Here is a 21,272-nt window from a genome sequence, read left to right on the forward strand (position 1 = left end):
GGACATGGAGCTGGCTGGGCCGGGTGCCTGCACGGCTTAACTTGTGTTTAGCGGCGTGGAAAGGTAAGTCTGCTGTCAGCACAACCTGGTGGTGGTGGTGGTGACCTGGTTATCTGCAATACCTAGTCTGCAGATCAGAGGATTCCTGCAGAAAATAACGCTGTATTAAAATCGTGCTACTGAAAATAAAAAAGGATTTTGGTAAGGCTTAGTATGTTATTTTTTTGTGGATTTCAGTTGTCAGTTTATACAAAATTGGGAGATTTTATTCGCAGGCCACTTAAGCATCCGTCTGAGGCGCTCAGACTGTCTGCAGAAACCAAGGAGGAATTCTCAGTCTGCTCTTTGTATTGTTATCCTTTCAAAGTCCTCCTGTAGCAGGAGGGAGCTGTGAGGCCTTAAAGTTCCCAAAAACAGGAAAAGAATGGCAAACTTGTAATTTTTCTATTTCTGGTGTAAGTTGTCTTCAGGGTGTAGCCTTCCTGTGTGTGACTCTTCTGCTGGATTGTCTCTGGCTTCTGAAATCAAGCACAGTGCATCCTCTGGGAGTCAACATAACTCCTCCCTGCTGCCACAGAATCCACTGGCTGGATCAGGACATGGAATCTCTCGGGATTCCTTGCCATAGAATGTGCAGCAGGTGATGCTAATCCCTGAGTTTTTAAAACCACAGCAAGGTGGTGTGTGGCACTAGTGAGTCACTGATTGTCGATCCTACACACTTCAGTACAAATAAAGGCATCCCTTTGTTCCATTTCCTTTTGTTTTGGTAGGATCTGGAGATATGCCCCGGGAGAGATCACGACCTTGCAGAACTGAGCACACGCACAAAGGCAGACCCTGAGCCTTCATATGCTCTTTTCTGGTGGTTTAAGCTTGATTTCAAATTGGTTTGCCAACAGGAATAAAAATAAGCACGTCTGAAACTCTGTAAAACTGGAGTTTAATAGCAAACATTTCTGCCTTGTAGGATTTTACAGGATAAATGGCAGGGGGGGAACACTAACTAATCTGGGTTATATCTCCCAGGAAGAAAGGAACTGTAGGGGCCTGAGCTTGCTGTGAATTGTACATCTCCATATCCAGCCCTGGAAAATGAAGACCCCTGGAATTCCAGTCCAGTATCTTACTTGCAGAAATTCTATTCACTACATTAATTACTCGCTTGCACTAATTAAATTACTACATCTAGCAAAGGCGATTTTATGTTTTAATTTCCTTTTCAGCGGAACATTGTCTGTGGAAGGGGCAATAGATGGTGTTAGGTGTGTATGAGTGTGCGATAACCCCACCCTCCCACTGCTTTGCGTGGTGGGTTTTGTTCTGGGGACAGAGTCTGCCTTTGGCTCCAAGCGATTTCCTCCTGAATTAGGATTTCCCTGCAGTTGATTTCTGTGAAGCACGGCCGGAATGATTCGGTGATCCTGACAAAACGCTGCTGCGGGCGAGTGAGATCCCGTGTGGAAAGTGACACCTGGTGTCGGGAGCTGGAGCGCAGCTCGTAAACACTCCTTGGGCATGGGGAAATCCTGCTGTCAGGGTTTCGCTCTGAACCTAAGCTGCTGTTTTCATTGATTTTTAAATTAATGCATCTCCGTGGAAGTGATTCCTAGGTGCCGCTTCTGCTCTGACTTTCCCACCTTTAAGCTTTTCCCTGCCAACAGGTTGATCCTGCTCTGGGGACAATGGCTGGGAAGGTGAAGTGGGTGACTGACATAGAAAAATCGGTGCTCATAAACAACTTTGAGAAAAGAGGATGGATTCAGGTGGCGGAAAACGAGGACTGGAATTTTTATTGGTAAGCACGTTACAAATGCCGGTTTCTAAATTCGTGAAGCGTTTTAGTGTCTCGTGTCGATACCATGAATAATAAAACAAAGTACATATTGAACAGTGAAAAGTGCAGAAATTAGGACTGCCTTTTTTATGCAGTAAGCAGAATTTTTCCTTTTCAGTTGCAGGGAATTTGTGGTTTAAGGAGAGTCTTCGAATGTATCTTTTCCCAGAATTTTCTGACGACACAACACGAGCAAAATAACCCAGGAGTACACAGTTGCAATATATGATAAAATACTATTTTGTCCATGTTATGGAGGCTTACCCTGTAACCAGAGACTGCTTTATTCTTTAATAATAAATGCCTTGTACTTTCCTTCTCCTTTATGGTAATGATTTCTATGCAGACCAATTATTCAGCATTTCAATGCTGAGAGTGAATGTGAAATTAGATCAAGATTCTGCTGAAAGGAGGGGAGCAAATAATCTGCCTTCTTATTTGGTATTTGTCTAATATAAGACCATGAAATGCTGTCCTAGAATGCACTAATCTGTTAATTGGCAGAAACAGCACTCTTTAAATAAACCAAACAATTTATAATGTCCCTTTCAAATGCAGCAGAATGGCAGTTTGTGCTGCCAAATGTGCCCTTTGTGAACCACTTATTTAAATGGGCAGGAATCTGGTACTAATCTGCTCATGCCTTTGGAATGCAGCTGTGGGGAGTGGGGGGTCACTCATGGAAGTAGTTGTGTGACTGATTGTTTGTTTGTTTGTTTTTCTTTCTGAAATGGTAACTGTTTCAGGTTGATGGCATTCAAATATTCTTAAATTTTCACTGTGAGACATCTAAGACTGAATATTCTTGGCATGCCTGTCCCTGCTCTTATCCTCAGTGAAAAATGTGGGACATAACTGATTTGATGACTTTGTCCTGGGCTTCTGTAGCATTTGGGGGCACTTCAGTAATTTTTAGGCCCTGCTGGGGGTTGACCTGACTACCAGCAAGCCAGAGAGTCCAGTAGGGCCAGTTTGTCATCTTCCTGTCCTCACTTTCTGCACCAATTTCAGGACTAGCAGAGGCACTGATAAAACCTCCAGCACAATTTAATTTGCTTAGCTAATAAAATTTCAGGATATGTTGGATTGTAACTCCCCCAAAATGTTCTATAAAGAAAAGCAAGAGAAAAGATGAAGAAACCGGAGCAAAACCATTTCTGCTTTGTCCTCCTGGACTGTGTTTCTCGGGAGAAGTAATTTGGTGGCTGTCCCTGCTTCCAGGATGAGCGTGCAAACCATCAGGAACGTTTTCAGTGTGGAAACCGGATACCGCCTCTCCGATGACCAGATCGTCAATCACTTCCCAAACCACTATGAGCTGACCAGGAAAGATCTGATGGTAAAGAACATCAAGAGATACAGGAAAGAACTCGAGAAAGAAGGAAGTCCCCTCGCAGAAAAAGATGAAAATGGGAAATATATTTATTTGGGTGAGTTGTTCTCATTGTCAGAGTTCCTCTTTTTTTCTCTTCACAAACCTTGCTTTGAAGGATAATATTTTGCAAGTTGAGAGGAAGAAGGGGAACTTGTTGAAGTAGAGACAAAGCAGGAATAAAAGACTGAGCACTTCCTTGTTTCCCTGCTGTATTCCCACAGCCCTAAGCCACAGTTCCCCCGCAGTGTTACTGCTCAAGGAGGAGCACAAATTCAGTTTGGATGCATGGAATTTAATTTTGGTTTAATTTTGAGGCTTAGTTTTGTGAGTAATAAGGTCAACGTTGGGTGAAGTGTTAGGGAAATTATTATTTTTAAATGTGAGGGTGCAGGACTAGATTTGTGACTAGGATTTTTTGTAGGCGTTTGTGGGAGTCCAGGAGATGGGTTGGTTGGTTGGATTTTTGTCAGGTTTGATTCACTTTGGGGTGTTTATAATTATTTTGGAGAGGGAAAATTGTGGGATTGGGGTACTTTGCAGTAAGATTAGTGGTGGAACCAAAGGGCCCTGGCACTTCATATGATACAGAGTTGCAGTTTCTTTAATCCAAAAGTGAAAAACCATCATCTGAAAATCTTATTACTGGAGCAAAAACTAAAATAAACTTTTGCAGAAAGGCTCTGGACAGAACTGAATGAACAAACACTTCAGAGGAGAAATTTGGGAGAAGTTTGAGAACAAAGGAAAAAAAACCAAGAAAATAAAAAGAAAGGCAGACTAAAAAAGAAAAAAAAAAAAGAACCAAAAACTCAAACAACAACCAAGAACCCCAAACTAAACCAAAAATAAATCAGGAATAAGGAGAGTTGATTTGGGGGTCAGACAGCATCAAAGTGAAACTGGTGGGAATGTGTGGAGTTGATTTACATCTTCAGAAAGTGAAATTAAAACACTTCATATCCATGCAAGAAACGGTTCTTTATGGATGGAAGTGAAGATAATCTGATAGGAAAAAGTGAAAATTGCTTTTCTTTAGATTTCAGTAATCATGGTAAAACTGATTGTGGGAGAAAATAAGAATAACTGATGGGGGCTACGTGGAAGTAAAAATTCCACATCCAAAGAGGAGGCAACATCAACATTCACGTTTTTGCCTGCACAGGGGATGATAAATTGGTTAATGGAATGGTGACATTTTGATTGAGTGGGAATGATATCTAGTACTCTAATTTCACAGCATACAAACAGAAGAAGAGACCTGATTCATGTGAGTTGGAATCTGTTCATGTGAAGGTGGCATCATGAAACATTTTGCAATTGTTTTGGTAAAAACTAGAATTTAAATGGGATAAAAAGCAATGTGAGTCTTAGTGAAGGTGGGTCATACCAGACTGGAAAATTTATTTTTTAGACTGAAATTTTTTCCCCATCAGTTATGTGTCAGTAGCCTTATCAGATACACTGTCCTTAATTGTGCTCCTTTCTCTTTTCCCCATCTTAATTCAGATTTTGTCCCTGTGACTTTCATGCTTCCTGCCGATTACAATCTCTTCGTTGAGGAATTCAGGAAGAACCCCTCCAGCACCTGGATTATGAAACCTTGTGGCAAAGCTCAGGGGAAAGGGATATTTCTGATCAATAAACTCTCCCAGATTAAAAAATGGTCTCGAGACAGCAAAACATCTTCGTGAGTTCTGAAGACCTTAAAGCCTTTTATTGTATTTTTCTGCAATCAGGTGAACCACGTCAACGCTCTGATTGTCTGATGCATGGGAAAAGTATTCCATGATTGTTGTTGCTTTGTCATTATATCATTAGGTTTGCATTTAATCTCAGTTGTTATCTGGCTTCCTCCTTCAGCAGGACTTGTTTTGGCACGAGGAGGTACAAAGAACTGTACAAGTAGCTATTCTTTATGAAAATGCTCTCAAGTGTTGGTGGGGGGAGGTAAAAAAAAAACGACTGCACAGAAATAAATTGTTCTGCTTCATAGTGTTTAAATAACAGGAAGCAAGAGAAAAATCTTCCCCTGGCAATTTCGGTAATTATTTAATGTGCATTAAATCACTTTCTGAGTTAGCACAAAGGAAGAATGGATTTATACGGAATAAATGCGTTGTCCTTTTGGAACAGAAAATAATACACCTCATGTTGATGAAACAGTTTAGCAATCTGTGCTTGTCTCTGCTAGGAGAAGTTTTGATCACACGACTAGTGTTAAGATTTTTTTTCCTGTGATCGAGTGACTGGCTGAATATCACTTGAGTATTTGTTTCCCTGTTGGACTTGGAATCTGAGGAATGTCAGAGTCTGAAAGTTACCTCAGCTTTTCCCAGTGGTTTGCAGTTGCACGCCAAGCATAAATGCAAATATTCTGGTGGTGTAAGACCTCGAACAGGGAAGGTAATGTACTGTGTGCCCTTGGGTTGTCTGAACCCAGCCAAGCTGTAAATCCTCTTTGAGGAAAAGACTGGCTTGGTCAGCTACAGTGTGAACTTCAAAACTAGGTTTAAGTGGTTAATTCATAGTGATCAATTATACATACATATATATATACACACATACACACATGAACTTTTATACTTATATATATCTACAGCAACATTTTTGGTGCCTGATGCCAAGTGTGTATCATCAACCACCACACAACTATGTGGCAAAAGAGGCAAGATTTCAGTCAGTTCAAAAATTCCCAGAATGCTTCTGAAGGGAGAAAGGGAAAAAAAAAAAAAAAAAAAAAAGACTTACTGGATTGTATTGCAAACATGAGTTGTGTTTTTCAGGTTTGTGTCCCAGTCTTCCAAAGAAGCCTACGTGATTTCACTCTACATCAACAATCCCTTGCTCATCGGGGGAAAGAAGTTTGACCTCCGGCTGTACGTTTTAGTATCCACCTACCGCCCGCTGAGGTGTTACATGTAAGTTTGTATACATTTGTATTTTTGTTTCGGGACAGTGCTAAAGCAGTCAAAACAACGTGGGGCTTGTTGCTTGAAAGAAGTTTTAATTGTTGGGATTTAACACGTTTTAGTGACTTTTTTTTTTTTTTTTTTTTTAGGTATAAACTTGGGTTTTGCCGGTTTTGCACAGTAAAATACACCCCAAGCACCAGTGAATTGGACAACATGTTTGTGCATCTCACCAATGTTGCCATTCAGAAACATGGGGTAAGTGTTCTTAGGTGCTCTTTTGTAGCAAGACTGATTTTCTTTAATTGTCCCAAAAACCTGGCATAAAAAGGTTTTGTCATGTTTTTCACGACCTTGCAACTAAAATGCCTCAACTTGCACTTAGGAAATAAATACATCTCAGAAGGCTGGAGATCAGAAGTGTGCAAGATAATGAGTTGCAGCTCTGCAATGGGCTGTGATATCTTCAGTAGTTGAGAGCAGGGGTGTTCTACAAATCTTTCATTTAAATGTTAATATGCTCACTTAGGGATTGAGCAACGAAATCAGTGGTGCTTGGTTCCTGTGGATTTGTGCCTTATAGCAGTGCTTTAGTATCTCCTTCCTGATCTCTGCGTGCTGCCTGGCCAGCTGGTGGCTTCCTCTTGCCTGAACAAAGGCGGAATTTTGCCTGCACAACAGTTCTGTCCTGGAATTTGCCACGGATATTCCTAAAACACCTGGAAACACAATAGCTCTGGCAGCACTTCCCTGTGTCCCAGTGGGCTGGAATTCAGCAGTGGGGAGGAAAGGGCGGCTGGCTCAGGGGTGACATGGCATTTCTGTCTGTACTACGAGCATTTCATTGCTCAGGTGCTGCTTTGGGAAATGTTTTAAGCACGTTGTGGGCTGACAGGGCACACTGAGAATTAGTTATGGTCCCACACAACTCAGAGGATAAATCCTGGTGCTGTTCTCAGTCGCAGTGAAGAGGTGAGGCAGGTGGTGGCCTGTCTTGTTATTGTGCACCGTTCCATCTTCTCTGCCAGTTCAAGAATGACCTTCAAGACCTTCCCCAAATAAAAGCAGCAGTGAAAGTGGTGGTGAGGTCATTTTGAGAGAATAAAGAGCAGGAAATGGGTATGGAAGGAGCAGCCTTAAAATGTAGAATCACTGCTAGAATATTTGAGAAGCTTTCCCTAAACTGTAAACCCCTGATACCTACTGAGTTTTGCAGACAGGCATAAGAGGAGTTTAATGTAAAGCCTTCCTGTTTGCTCTTCTGTTTTAGGTGTGCCTGTAACTTGGGAGGCACTTAGGCTGTACAGTTTTAGTCTTCTAAAACTCCCCCTAATTTGAGCTGTCAGGTGATTTGTCAGAATTATGATGGAGTCTGGAAAAACTCTTGAGTTCTATATCTGTTAATCTCCACTGTAATCAGCCCTGTGGGAACCACAGCCTTCCAGTGTGTTTGTACCCTGCAGGCTCCTGTGAAAACATCCCTGATTTGAAAAGGGTACAAATCAGTACTGGGAGAGGGAAAGGGTAAAATCACGGAAGGAGGGTAAGTCAGAATACCCCCTGGAATGTTTCTGCTGGAAAATACCATTCCAAGTCATTATTCCCTGCAAAACAGCAATAATTCTTATACTTAATTATTTTCACTCAGTGGTCTCCTATGTAGCCTGCAATATCCTACTTGGTTTTAATGTCTTTGATTAAACAACTGTGATTGTGTAATGAAATTATCTGAGGAGAACCTTTCTAAAGGGACAGGGCAGTTTTCCTGAGAGTTACCTGGGGCTGAACATGTGTCTTTCCATCGGTGTGAACACCCTCTCTCTGCTCTTGTCTCTCCATTCAAAGAGAAATAATGCAGAGCCTTGATAGCCTCTGAAAAGACAAATGTCCAGTTTCAGTAACAGCAGCTTTTTGTGCTGAATTACTTGAAAAATTAACTTTCAAAAGGAATTTGTGTGTCATTTGTTCCCCTGTCTTGAAGTAACTGTTGTCAGTTAAGAAGTCTCTTAAGAAGAGCCCATGTTTGCCTTGTGGGAACAGACAAGTCCTGTTTTAAATGAATAAACACAGACAAGCATTTTCAAGTGCTGCATTTAAGAACAGCTAACTTCAGTGACATTTAGCTCTTGCTCCCTTGATTGTTTCTCCCTTTTCCCCAGAGGAGGAAAACATTCAGTTCTTTCCTTTCACATTTTAAAACTGACATTTCTAAATCTTAAATCATGTCTTACTCTAAAACTGTCAAAGTACCCGCTGTTTTTCTCTCCTAAGAAAGATTTGATATTTGATTTGCAACGTGAGGTATCAGCATACATAATAAAAACAGTTGTCTCTATAGAAGGCAGTTCAAAGTGAAGCTGCAAGAACAATTTGCCAACTTTCTTTTTAGAGCAATACTCTTTATGTAACTGTAAGAGTGGACTTTTTGTGTGAATGAAAAAGAAAAAACCAAAACCTGCTGAGCCACTTCAAAGTCTTAGACTGAATCAACTCCTTAAACCCTTCAGGATGATTACAACCACATCCACGGAGGGAAGTGGACAGTGAGTAACCTAAGGCTGTACCTGGAGAGCACCCGTGGAAAAGAAGTCACCAACAAGTTATTTGATGAAATCCACTGGATAATTGTGCAGTCCCTGAAGGCTGTGGCGGTGAGTACTGGTCCCTGGAATGCTGCCAGCTGCAGCATTGGGGCTGCAGGCCCCTCACAGCCATCAGAGTGGGTTTGCCATCAAAGCCCCCACCTCTGTTTGCTGCTGCTTGAGTGATGGTGTTGGTGCTGATTTCCACAGTGCTGTCATCTCTTGATTTCTCTGGGAATCTTGGGTGGGTGAGCTGTCTGCCTGTATTTGAAGGAGTGAGAAAATCTCTTTCCTTGAGGGCTTTGTGAACTATTTAATATGACTTGATAGTGCCCTTGTGAATAGGATTAAGTTCTGCCAAAACGTGTGACGTCACTGCAGCAATAACAAATGTGTCAAGGAAAAAAAAAATACCTCTGGAGGACAATCCAGCAGAGAAAACCTCAGGCTATTAGTTCATCAGAGTTACATAACCTACTTTCCCCTCTTTTATACACAAGTCACGTAGTTATAATGAACTTTTATTTAAAAAAAAAATAAAACAATAGAAGTAACGAGCAGTCCCTCTGCTTGAGTGACTTTGTGGTGTTTGGGTGATAACTTTGGAGAGCAGGTATCGCCCTGGGGGTCACCTGGGGTGACTGAGGAGCCCAGTGGTGCCAAGGACTCTCCTGTTCCCAAGTGCATTGTCTTGTCCTCTGTTTTGGGTCGGTCCTGGCACTGCTGTGAGCTGAGTCAGCTCCCTGACAAATTGCTGCCTGGCTTTATTGATGGGTTTAGTGTTCTACCAGTGCAATCAGCTGAGTCATGGGAGGAGCAGAGCACCAGACTCAGCACGAGGAGGAGGGACAAGGTCACACAGCAAGGAGCAGTGGGAGGTGGGGGAGCTGGGCTCGGCCTTTTGCTGGGCAATCCTATTTGAAAACAGCTGGGAGAGCAAAAGGGATTAAATCCAGTGATAGCAGACCCTTGGAAGAGAAGAGAGAAAGTGTTAAGAACGACTGAGCATGAAATTTGTTGGTCCTCTGTCTTTCTGACAACAAATGTAATGAGATGCTTGTTCCTCCTTCCCCCCTTTTACAGACCCTGAAGAACTGAAAAGCTCTGGTGATTAGTTTAGTGGGAAAACACCTCCCTAACCTGTTACTAAGGTTTCTCTAAAAGATCTGATGAGATTTATTTGCAGAGCAGAAGAGTCTTACTGTGCCTACTGCAAACGCTGAGCAGATGCTGGAAAGCTCCTGATTCTCTGGAGGATCAGCCAAGCACGACTTGGTCTTGGTCTCTCCTGGCTTTGGGGTTGTAGTTGACTTGAGCTATTTCTAAATTAAAAAAAGGCATCTTGGAATTGCTGGACCCAGAGTTTCTGCAGAGTTGCAGCAGCAGAATAAAGGAAATGTTTTTGAATGTGCCCTCTTTTCCTGAAGTTTAAAGAATTTGTGAAGCTGCACATTTTCAAAGTTCCTGTTTTCTCCTGATGTTTGCAGGCTTTAAATGTTGGTGCTGCTTTTGCAAAATCTGAAAACACTTATTTTTATACTGGAAACATAATGGAGAGTTAATGTAACTCCTTACTTGGTATCAGTACAGTCATTAGTATTGAAATATTTGCTTCTAGCTTGGGTTAAAAAAAGGCAATCCTGAACTTAGTAGCTGGGAGAAGAAAAGGGATTTAATCCAATATTAGCAGCACCTTTAAAGAGAAGAGAAGAGACAAAGTGTTGAGAATGATTAGGCATGGAATTTGTTATTCCTCTGTCTTATATCAGCTTATATCAGAGTTACAGCACTGAAAACCACTGTGGAAGATTCACAGTGTCATCACATTGTAGCAAACAAAGTGTGTAATCAGGTGACTTACTAAATGGTTGATTTTAATGCATATTTTTGTCTTTTTTTCTTTTCTTTTTTAGCCTGTAATGAATAATGATAAACACTGCTTTGAGTGCTATGGGTATGACATTATCATTGATGACAAGCTGAAACCCTGGCTGATTGAGGTAAGGTTGCATGACATACAGGAAAAAACTCCCTGCTCATTTCACAAGAAAAAACCTAAAGTAGGTTCCAACGTAGCCTTTCCTATTTTTAAAGTGTTTTTTGTTCATTCGTAAGTGGATTAAGGAAAATGATGGAAAGTAAAATGGGCCATGTGATGACCAAATTGGTGTTTCTGTTTTTTAAATCCAGTGCATCCATACAATTGGGCTTGAGAATGTTGGCGGCCCTGTTAGATACTGTAGCTGTAAAATTGGCATTGGCTCGATGGAGCATAACATCAAATTAAGTTTTCTGGACATTAAATTGAAGTTTTAGATGCTGTCATGGCCTTAATGTTACAGGTTAAGAGGAAAGAAAAGGGGCACACAAAGGATAATTGGGATATTTGGAAGGTGTGTTTTTTTTCCAACATAAATTTAGTGTATTAACTTTAGACCTGTATGTTCGATATAAATTTTATCCATCCCTCTTCCTTCTCGACATAATTAAAAGTAAAGGAAATAACTTCATAAAAAAATAAGTCTGTTTATTGTTCTGATGCCACTTCTCCAAAATAAATGTGCAACAGAAATATGTTCAGTGAATCCCAGTTCTAATTGAGACAAGATCCAGTGTAGTGCTTCAAACAGAGAGCATGGATGTGTTTTTCCAGCTCAGAATTTCACAGAAACACAGAATATTCTGAGTTGGAGGGGACCCACAAGGATCATCAAGTCCCAACTCTTAAGGGAACGGCCCAGGCAGGGATCAAACCCACCACCTTGGCTTTATCAGCACCCTGCTCCAACCAACAGGGGAGAATTCAAATTAAGAACTTCAAGAAAAGTTGTTTACCTAGAAGAGTCCCCTGGATTTCTGTGTGTAACAATGAACTGGGCAGATTTTAAGTGCTGAAATGTATGGGGTTTGTAACCATGTAAACTTAGTTTAAAAAAAAAATAAACCTCTGTCTTCTCTGATTCACCCTGGTGATCTCATCTGAGTAAAAATCTCCAGGCTGACACTGCAGTGGTTGGGTCCTTTCCTTTTTAAGTAAAAAGAGGAATTCCCAGTGGGGGGATTCCTTCCAGTGCCTGAGGAACTGAGAGATGTGCTTTGAGTCTTCCCCTGTGGTACACACAGTCATCACAGATGCACTTTGGAGAACCATATACCACCCCAGAAAAACTAATGCTGGCTCTATTTTTGGCTTTTGTAGGTCAATGCTTCCCCTTCCCTCACTTCCAGCACCGCCAATGATCGGATCCTGAAGTATAATCTGATTAATGACACCCTCAACATTGCTGTGCCCAACGGGGAAATTCCTGACTGTAAATGGAATAAATCTCCACCAAAGGAGGTCCTTGGCAATTATGAAGTCTTGTGAGTTTTATCAGTGTTTTATGTGGTGTTTTTCTGTCACTTCCCTCTTTTTTTTTTTCCTTGTGTAATGTAGGCCAAAGAGAGAAGGTGAACTTCATTCTGGAGGGAAAAAAAGAGGCATAAAGTACCACTTAGTCTTGTATTTTGTTAATTACAATTACCTATCTAAAGCTAAATTCTACTTGAAATTTGCATAGCAGCTGAGAGGTCAGTATATACTGAGTTATGTACTTAGATAAGTATACTTAGATAACTCATTATACACTGATGAGTTATCTGAGGCCATAGATATTAAAAGGATATTTTAAGGTATTTAAAAGATATTTTATATAGATATATGAAAAGGTATTGCATAGACATATTAAAAATTATATAGCTATATTAAAAATTTTTTAGATATTGTAAAGGCTTAGCTGTTTAAAGAACTACTCATCACTGTGGTGAAGTGTTGCCATTGAATTTAATCACATGGTTGCTTAGTTCACCTCATTCTTTCCCTTCTCACTCTCTGATGCAAGAGTGGGGTTTTTAACACTGCAGCTAAAAATCCTCCCTTTGAAGCAACAGCTTCAGACTTTATTTGACTGGCAGCAGCCTCGTGTTCTGCTTAACCACAGGGACCTGCAGAAGTACATGGGAAATTTCACAAGCACAAAATTTCACAAGCTCAGGAGTTTTAACTAAAGCTGCCAGATGGTTTGTGCCTCTTTCAAAATGCAGCTCAGGATATTTCTTTCAGATGATCTGTGTTGTAAAATCAGGTTGTATTTCATAGAATCAGAGCTGCCATGTCACACCGAGCAGGCACAGAGCTGCGTGTGGGACGGCTTGTGTTCCATTTCAGTGCTAGATATTAAAGAAAATAGAATATAAAAATAGAATATAGAGGGCTTACTTTTGTGTTTGTAGCAGGACCAGGCACTGAACTTGTCTCTTTTCCAGATATGATGAAGAGATGGCGCAGAGTGATGGGCCCGAGCGGGACCCGAGGGGTCGCTCTGGGCAATCCACGGGAGCCAAAGGAAGTCGGGCAAGGGATTTGGGAAAGCCTGTCCTGACCACCTGGAAGTGATAACAGGCAAAACAGCTGCACTCCTGGTAGGAAGACATCACGGATAAAACAGCAGTTTTACAACAGGCTCCTGTGTTTTGCTGCACTGCATGTAGGAAATACTAAAGGAGGCAAAACAGCCTTTGAAAAGACGTGGAACACTCGAAAACCAGGAACTTTACTAGACATGCACTGACTTGGTTATTCTGACAACAATATATATATATATATAGTGTGTATGTATATATAGTAATATTTATATGATTTCTATAAACTGATATTCCCTTGGTAATGATTAAGAACTTTCTGTATTAAGATGGCAACTCCAAATAGGCATTCTGAAAGAAACTCCTCGCTGTGCTGGGTATGACTGATTTCCCTCCAGCAGCCCATCCCTTGCTCCCTGTAATAAATGAGCTGTGGATTCTGTCAGAGGGTGAGAGTGGTAAGTGTTAATTTTGTCATGGTGGTGGTTCAGATTCTTGTAGTAAAAGAAGAGCAAATAGCAGAAGTTGGGAATACATGCACTTGAGGCTAATGCTGGTTAATGCAGCTAAGGATTTATCCCAGGATTAGGAAATTGCAAAAGAGCTCTTTATATGCTGAGGGTTGGGGGTTTTTATTTCCTTTAAGTGGTCTGAGCTTCTAATTCTTCAAAGGCAGAAAGCCTGGTGGACTGAGGGAGTGTTTCAGTGGTATATGGATGGTATGCTGATTATTTCACTAGCTGTTAATTTTTGCTTTGAGGTGATGCACGTCGGTGGAAAAACAGACAGAACAGCCACATACTCTGATAAATCTCATTGCTTGAAGCTGATGGCAAATCTTTATTTGCACCAGAACCCCTTAGTGTATTTGTGCATGTATGTAAGTCAAATATCTTGTCTATTTTTGTATATTTTATGTGTGCTCTAACAAAAATACTGTTGCACATGGCGAGCTATTTCTGGTAGCTTTGATAACAACAGTTGTGATGGTTAGCTGCCAAAACACAGAGCAAAAGATAAAAATGGGTATTTCAGTTCTTCTGACAGCAGAGCAGATAAATAAACTAGTTGGATCTGTGATTGCTGAGAGTTGTAGATGCCCATGGAGCCATAAATTTGACCTCTCCCAACAGTTTTTAGTTTCTTGAGCACATAAACCAGACCCCTCTGCCTGCTTTTGAAGACACTCCTAGCAGAGGGCAGGAAACTGTGGTCTGTCTTTGGGACAGTGGGTGCTGATGACTCCTCAGCCTGGACACAGGGAGGAAGGCAGGTGAGGGCTGGGCTCACCAGTAACACCCTTACGCATGGTCTGGGATTCATCCTTGCAAGGAAGAATGGAATATGTGGACTGAGTCACTCCAAGGGTAATCTTGGTCTTCATTGGTCTTGGATATTCCATGAAAATAAATACCAAATCCAGCTGGTTCTGTGTTCATCAGAATTGAATCTCTTTCCTGGCCTCTGCAAAAGGACGTTCTAGTTGGCTCTTGAAATAAGGCTAAGAAAATATGATCCCTGCAGGATAGTAAAGCTCATCTAAATTCCAGGGCTCACGTATTTTGGGCTTGGGATTTTCTGGTTTTGTTTGGTGTTTTTTATTGCTTGTTTTTTGGTTTGGTTTGTTTGGGTTTTGTGTGTTGTTTTTTTGTTTGTTTGGTGGGTTTTTTTAGTTCCTAACTGAGAGTCTTGCTTGCATATTTGAACCTTGACAGGTAAGTAGTTGTTTTTAATTACGTGATATTTAGTGGGCAGAGTTTTCCGGTTTTACCCCTTTTGCCTGCCAGGGCTGAAGTGGGAAGCAGTGACAGGCTTAGGAATTCTGAGACTGTTGTAAATAGGATTTTGTACTCAGAACACACCAACTGAGCTGCAGTGACTTTCAGTCTCGCTTTTGGGAAGGCTGAAAGTGAAAGCAAAACTGGGATTTATTGCTGTAGAAAGCATTGGAGACTTAATCCAGGGGGATACTCTCAGATGTAATTTCACTGATGGCAACAATCTTGATCCTGATCTAAATAATCTTCCAAACTAGTTTGTCAAGTGGTTACTCTGTGTTGTGTCATTACAGTTAGTTCAGTCGGGGCCTCCAGAACACAGACACTGCCAAGACAGAACAGCAATGGCACTGCCTGTGATATTATTGACATGGAATATTCTTATTTAATTGTTTAGGGGGGTTCTGATGGCTTGGAAAGGGTGAGTTTACTCCAACTGGCACCCTCAGTATTCAGTATAATAAAGCATCTCTTCCATTGATTTAACATGATGACAGTTTTTCAGAAGTCAGGGCTGGGATTCTGTTATTGCTTTCAAAGCATGAAGATTTCTGTCCCAGTGTGTAGCAGATGTATTTAATTCAAATATAGTAGTTGCAGAGCAGTATTTTTATATGGAAAATGGTTTTGTAGCAGAGCTGTCAGTTCTGAACATGCAAATCCTTCTCTATGGCCACTGCAGTGTTGAGAAAGCATATTTCAAACCCTTGAGGATGAAATATCTCTGTGAAATATCTCTGTAAATTATCTATTCAATTATCATTATTTCCTCAAAATAAATACATTAAAATATTACTAACTGGGGGGGAGGAAAGGAAAAAAATCCAAAGTGATAGGAATCTTTGACTGTGTGGTACCTAATCTCAGGGCCAGAATTTAGATTTCCAATGTTGATATCACATTTTACAGTTACATCTCCAACCAGTGTTGGATTTCTGATCAGAAATGCTTCCTTTTCTCTGCAGAACTTGAGGCCTCGTGTGTAGGTAAGTGGAATGTTCTTGAGAAACTCAAAATTAGGAAGTTCTGTTGCTACATAATGTCTGGGTTTGGTGTTTTTTTTTTTATTGAAAAATACAATGATTCACTGAAGGAATTTGAGTAAGGAAACTTTTTGAATGAGGAAATTTTTTGATTAAGGAAATTTTTAAATAAGTAATTTTTTTTTTAATAAGGGAATAATTTCATAAGGGAATAATTGCATAAGGAAAGGGTCTGTGGTAGCTGGAATGAGTGTTTGATTTTTTGCTTGTCTGGAGACTCTGAAAAAGAGGATAACAAGGAGACAAAAGTAGTCACAGCTGATGGGAGGAGGAGGAGGAGGAGGAGGGTAGGATGTGGATCACCCTGTGGGATGCTGGTTTGTGCCTGGTTTTGAAAGGTAAAAGGTGAAAACCCGGTGAGGAAGAAGAAGAAACTGGAAAGAAAACTTTTAGTTGTCTGCTGAGGGATAAGTTCTTAGAACTTTTCACTCCTTGAAGTCAATCTGTTGCTGTAAGAGGACAGAACTAGTGGTACAAAGACTGGCAAGAGCCTGGGGGATGCTCTGCCATCGGCTGGGGCCGAGGGGCTCAGGGAGATGTGCTCTCCACTGGAGGCACCTTGAGGGGGATTGACTGAGGGTGTGGTGCTTACAGGTGTAATAAGAGCTGATGAACCTCGTGGGGATGCTCTCATTCAAAGGTAAACTGTCTCTTTTTGCCCAGTTCTCCAGAAGATTAAAGCCTGCTTTACCTCTGACTGAGAGGGCTTAAGTGGGCTCAAATCTGCAAGCCGTAAGCTCTTAGTTCTGACTGTGGGACAAAGATGCTGGTTTGGCTTTCAGGGGAGCAGAAATAAATCAGAAATAACGAAACTCCTAAGTTCTGACTCGGGCTGGTGTAATAACTTGCTGGGCAGAGCTAAAATAAACGTGTGTCTGGGCCTTAAAAGTCCTGTTGTTCATCTGCTGGAGCGACGGCTGGCATAAGGAACTGTATTGTGTGAAGAGTTAGAGAGACAAGCTCCAAACGGCTCCAGGGAGTTGGGATAATGGCAGCAGTGTAGAAGGAGCTCGTTGCTGGGGTTGAATAGGGGGGTTTGCTTCCTGGGCACTAACCTTTCTCCCTATTAATTCCTTGACATGGAAGGAATGAATAAGATTCCCACAGAATGGCTCCTTTATGCGGCTTTAGGAACTTCGTTAGGAGAAAAGGAACAGTGTTGTCCCTAAAGCCACTTCGTTACTGTTGGCTTTACAATGGGACTTCTGCCTGAAATGTCCCTGTCTCCTGCCTCACTTCCTGCTGGAAACTTAGCAAAACAATGGACGTTTCACGGGAGATGTATGGCCCTGCATTTCATCAGCGGGACGTGTCAGGCAGAGCTCATTTATCTGCGGGAGAGGAAGGGCTTCACCCTCTCGCCATGAGCTGGTGCTTTTTCTGAAGCAGTTTTAGAGAGTAAATGAACGTGCATGGCCGGGAAAAGCTGTGCCTGTGGCCACAGATTTATTAAAAATTCAATTATTCAGAGGAAATAGGAACAGAAAGGAGCACCTTGGAAAAAACTGATTGTTTTCGCTGAATGGCAGGAAGTTGCGTGTGCTGGACTGGATGTTTTTTTTTCCACCTTTTTTCAGTTGCCATCAAAGCTTGGGCAAAGAGCAGCCCTTAGCCAGGACTTTCCCAGTTGTTGTGATGCCATGGATACCTTTACCAGTGACAGGGAGTCTTCTCTGCCTTAATTATTCTCGAATTTTATGCCTATTAAAAGCACATTCGCACCTGAGAGAATCGTGCTGTGAAAGATTAAAGTTTGGAGAGTATGAAACTAATTAAAAGCAGTGATGTGAAGAACGAGGAGATAATAAAGAGTATTTCAGACAGGAACATGTCTTGTCCTTGAAGGGTTCCTTCCCAGTGAAAGTTGGGCAGTGAAACAGTGAAATTGCTTGATTTGAGTGCAATAAAGTTTTGTAATCTCTAATTCTTTGTCATTGGCTGGCTTATAGAGTCACTAATGGCGTTGCACTTGCAATCCAAATACTCAGGGTCAGGATTTAAATTCACATTTAAAGATGTAAACAAAGATGTAGGACACGTGGGCTTCCTCAGCAAGAGGGAGACGTTTTGGAGGGAATGCTGAAATGTTATTGCAACAGTCGAGAAACACAAATAAAGTTGGTTCTGGGTGAAGCCAAGAGACAGAATTTCCTTACAGAGAAAGTACTGATGCCTGAAAGGACTCATGGAATTTCTGAGGACAGCAGGAGAAACAAGAAGCATATTTAAAAATAGATTGTGTCAAAAGTAAAAATAACCGTGGGATACTTATCTAAAATAAGAGAGGAATTTTTTTTTTTTTTTTGTCCCCCACCAGAAACTTCCTGTCCTGTTCCCAACACTCTGAATCAAATGCCCACCAGAGAGACTGTCAGCTGTTCTTCTAAGAAAAAAAACGTTGAGATAAGCTTTCCCAGAATGTCACAATTTTAACAGAACTGAAAATGCATTTTAAAATTCTAGTTTAATATTTTAATAATTTAATGACGGCGTTTTAAGGGTTCGACATTTTTAATGTTGAGGGAAATATAAAAGTACTAAAATCGAAGTGATTAAGTGTGATTCACTCCATCAGTAAATTATTTATGGCATCATAATAGTGATGGGAGCTTGCATCACTGATGATAGATATAATGAGACCACTAATCTCCTTTAATTCACTGCAAGAAAAGCTGAAGTGTTTGAATATACATACAGTTAATTTACATGTTATAAATTGAAAGAAATAGGACTTTATTAAGCACCGAGGTGTATTTCCCCAAGCAGTTTTTCCAGTGCATAAATGTATTTATTCAGTGCACGTAGCCTCGAGCCCTGTATATCTTTAGACATACATTAAACTCTGTTACTATAAGTAATGAAGTCAAATTACTGCACCAGCATGTGCAGTAACCCCAGTGCAGCCAAACTCACAGAAGGAGCGGTAGTGTTGATCCGAAAAGCGCCCCAAGATGACTCAAAAAATTGTGTCATATGGTACACTTGGAAAAGGGGCAAAAACCTGGCAGTTAAAAATGTGGGTTTGAAATTCTGATAGTTCTTATCGTCTTGATTGGCTTCCAGAGGTGTCCAAGCACTTTTCAGCTAAGTGTGAAAAAAGGAGAGGGAAAAACTTGCAAGCAGAAAAGAATATTCGGCAGCTTGAAAATACTGTTCCCTAAAGTGGTGTCTTGAGAAACCCCCAAATGTTAAATTAAGAAGTTCATAAAAATTGCCTTTTGATAAACTCGCTTCTTCCAATTAATAGTCCTGCTTTTACCTCTTTATCTTCAAAATTAGGATCCCATAGTGTTTATAAAGGTTTCACAGCAGTTGCTAATTGATTTATAAAGATGTTTAAGCGAAAAAAACTGGAAAATCGTTATCTCAAGTTGTATTAAAATCTGAATCCAGTTGTTTAGTATAAGAAAATCTTGTGTGAATTCCTAATTTCTCATCACCCTCCATTCCCTTGGAAGGCACTTCAAGTTCTGTATGAAGAAGACTCGCAAAATAACAGACTGTGACACAAGGGCTGAACTTACTGGCACCTGTATTTGTGTGTATATATATTACATACGTTTATATTACATACATATATATATATTACATATATAAAAATATAAAGTATAGGAAGTATATATATGGAAACCCAGCAAAATGTATGTAAATACAGGAATAAATTCTATACCATTTATATGCACATATTATAATGTAATATGTATAATTATATGTTATAAGTGTATATATAGATACAAAATGTCTATATCTACATGTGTATAAAATATCTATATAAAACATGTGAGCAGCACATTGGCCTAACAAAGTCGATTGCTGTTTAAGTCCTGTCCTCTGCCAAGCTGGAATTCCCTTTCCTGGGAGGATGAACTCTGTCCTAGCAGGGAGCACTGTGATTTACGCTGAATTCCTGTGCTGCTCCTTCGATCTCGGAACAAGCTGGAGCATTATTTGACTGTGCAAAGAGATGAATGACTGTTTTGATGTTGAGGAAAGTCTTTAAGCGTTCTGGCAGGGAGAATTCCCGGCTTTGACAATGCTCCAGGCAAAACGGGAGCGTGGTTCCACACAGAAAGGGCTGGATTTACGACTGGATGTGTCCCTTGTCATCTCCTGCATAAAGCTGGGTGATGCGAAGCTCGATCTCGCGTTTCACGAGGCAGTGTGAAGAAATAAAGTGCAGCCGTGGTCAGGAGTGAAAGAAGAAACAATAAATTTCCAGGTTTCTCCCCTCAAACGTGAACTGTGGACTTTCAACACGGGAGAGAGAGAAGAACAGGAGATTAAGGGAGGGAGAAATCGTGTTCAACCTTACACATCTTAACCAGCCTGACCAAATTTCACGGTGATCGTTAGTTGCAATTGACTAAAATCCATTTTTGAAGGACTTTTTTTTTTTCTTTCTTTCTTTTTACCAGAAGGTAAAAATTTTATCCCATTGTGCTATGGTCTCACAATCCTACATAGCTAATCTAAGTTCCCAGTGAACTTAAAGCTCCTTCAGTTAATGAGTCACAGACTAAGTGAAAGAGTACAGGAAGGCTTGGCGCCGATCCTGATCCTATGCTGGATCCTTCTTGCACAAGAACCGCGGCCAAGAGGAAAGGACTCTCAGGACTATTTTTCCAGCCCTGCCCACTGTGCTGTCCTCGGACCAGGCAATCCCGAGGGACAGCGCCGGAGGCACAGCGGGGATGAGAAGGGCAGATGGCAGCGAAGCAGCAGGAATTAGGAGGGGAGAAGGCGAAGGCTCGAAGGGACGGCACAAGGTCACCGCGGCGGCTCCCGCTGGGAACTTCAAACAGTCCTGGCTAAAATAAATATCCCCACCACGTTCCGCCAGCGCTGTCCTGCACCTGGACACACCTGGATGTGTCCCCTGCTTCCCGAGGTGACCCTGGAGGTGGCCGGAGATCCCCTCATCATCCCCGCGAGGTGACCGGAGCCTCTCGAGGTGACCCCGAGGTGTCCTGCGGGGACACACCTGGATGGAGGTGACTCGAGCCCCTCCCTGAGGTGACTGGAGAGCCCATCCCGAGGTGTCCCCACAGTGCCCGATCCCCCCCATCCCGAGGTTGTTCCCCCACAGTGTCCGATCCCCCATCCCGAGCCGTTCCCCCTCAGCTGCCCCTCAGGGAGCGCGCACCGGCCGCGCGGGCGCGCGCGCCAGCCCCACCCCTCCCAGCCCCGCCCCGTCCCCCCTTTTCTGAGGAAGCGGCGTTGATTGACAGCCTCGGGAAGCCAATGGGAGCCCCGGCGCGGAGCGCGCTCAGCCAATGGGGCGGCGGCGGGGCGGGGCGCGGCGGCGCAGGGCGGGCGGGGGCGGCAGTCGCGGCGGCGGCGCCGAGCG

At 41.8% G+C, this 21,272-nt stretch overlaps 1 protein-coding gene across 2 annotated transcripts in view; it reads left to right on the top strand.

Annotated features, from left to right (window-relative positions):
- TTLL1 (tubulin tyrosine ligase like 1) overlaps positions 1–14,187 on the top strand; it is a 15,556-nt gene extending 1,369 nt beyond the window's left edge. Inside the window, exons 1-10 of one of the 2 annotated variants that reach the window (XM_027904882.1) lie at positions 1–63; positions 1,665–1,798; positions 3,059–3,267; positions 4,719–4,899; positions 5,996–6,130; positions 6,271–6,379; positions 8,629–8,772; positions 10,617–10,703; positions 11,903–12,066; positions 13,009–14,187. In XM_027904882.1, the coding sequence (XP_027760683.1) occupies positions 1,686–1,798; positions 3,059–3,267; positions 4,719–4,899; positions 5,996–6,130; positions 6,271–6,379; positions 8,629–8,772; positions 10,617–10,703; positions 11,903–12,066; positions 13,009–13,138 (1,272 nt within the window). In that variant the 5' untranslated portion in view covers positions 1–63; positions 1,665–1,685 and the 3' untranslated portion in view covers positions 13,139–14,187. The remainder of the gene's footprint in view (positions 64–1,664; positions 1,799–3,058; positions 3,268–4,718; positions 4,900–5,995; positions 6,131–6,270; positions 6,380–8,628; positions 8,773–10,616; positions 10,704–11,902; positions 12,067–13,008) is intronic. The other variant, XM_027904883.1, reaches the window with a different exon arrangement.
- Positions 14,188–21,272: the final 7,085 nt, after the last annotated feature.

The sequence above is a fragment of the Empidonax traillii genome, unplaced genomic scaffold, assembly GCF_003031625.1.
Source record: "Empidonax traillii isolate 1590-97213 ecotype Southwest subspecies unplaced genomic scaffold, ASM303162v1 scaffold1099:size633499, whole genome shotgun sequence".
Lineage (NCBI taxonomy): Eukaryota > Metazoa > Chordata > Aves > Passeriformes > Tyrannidae > Empidonax > Empidonax traillii.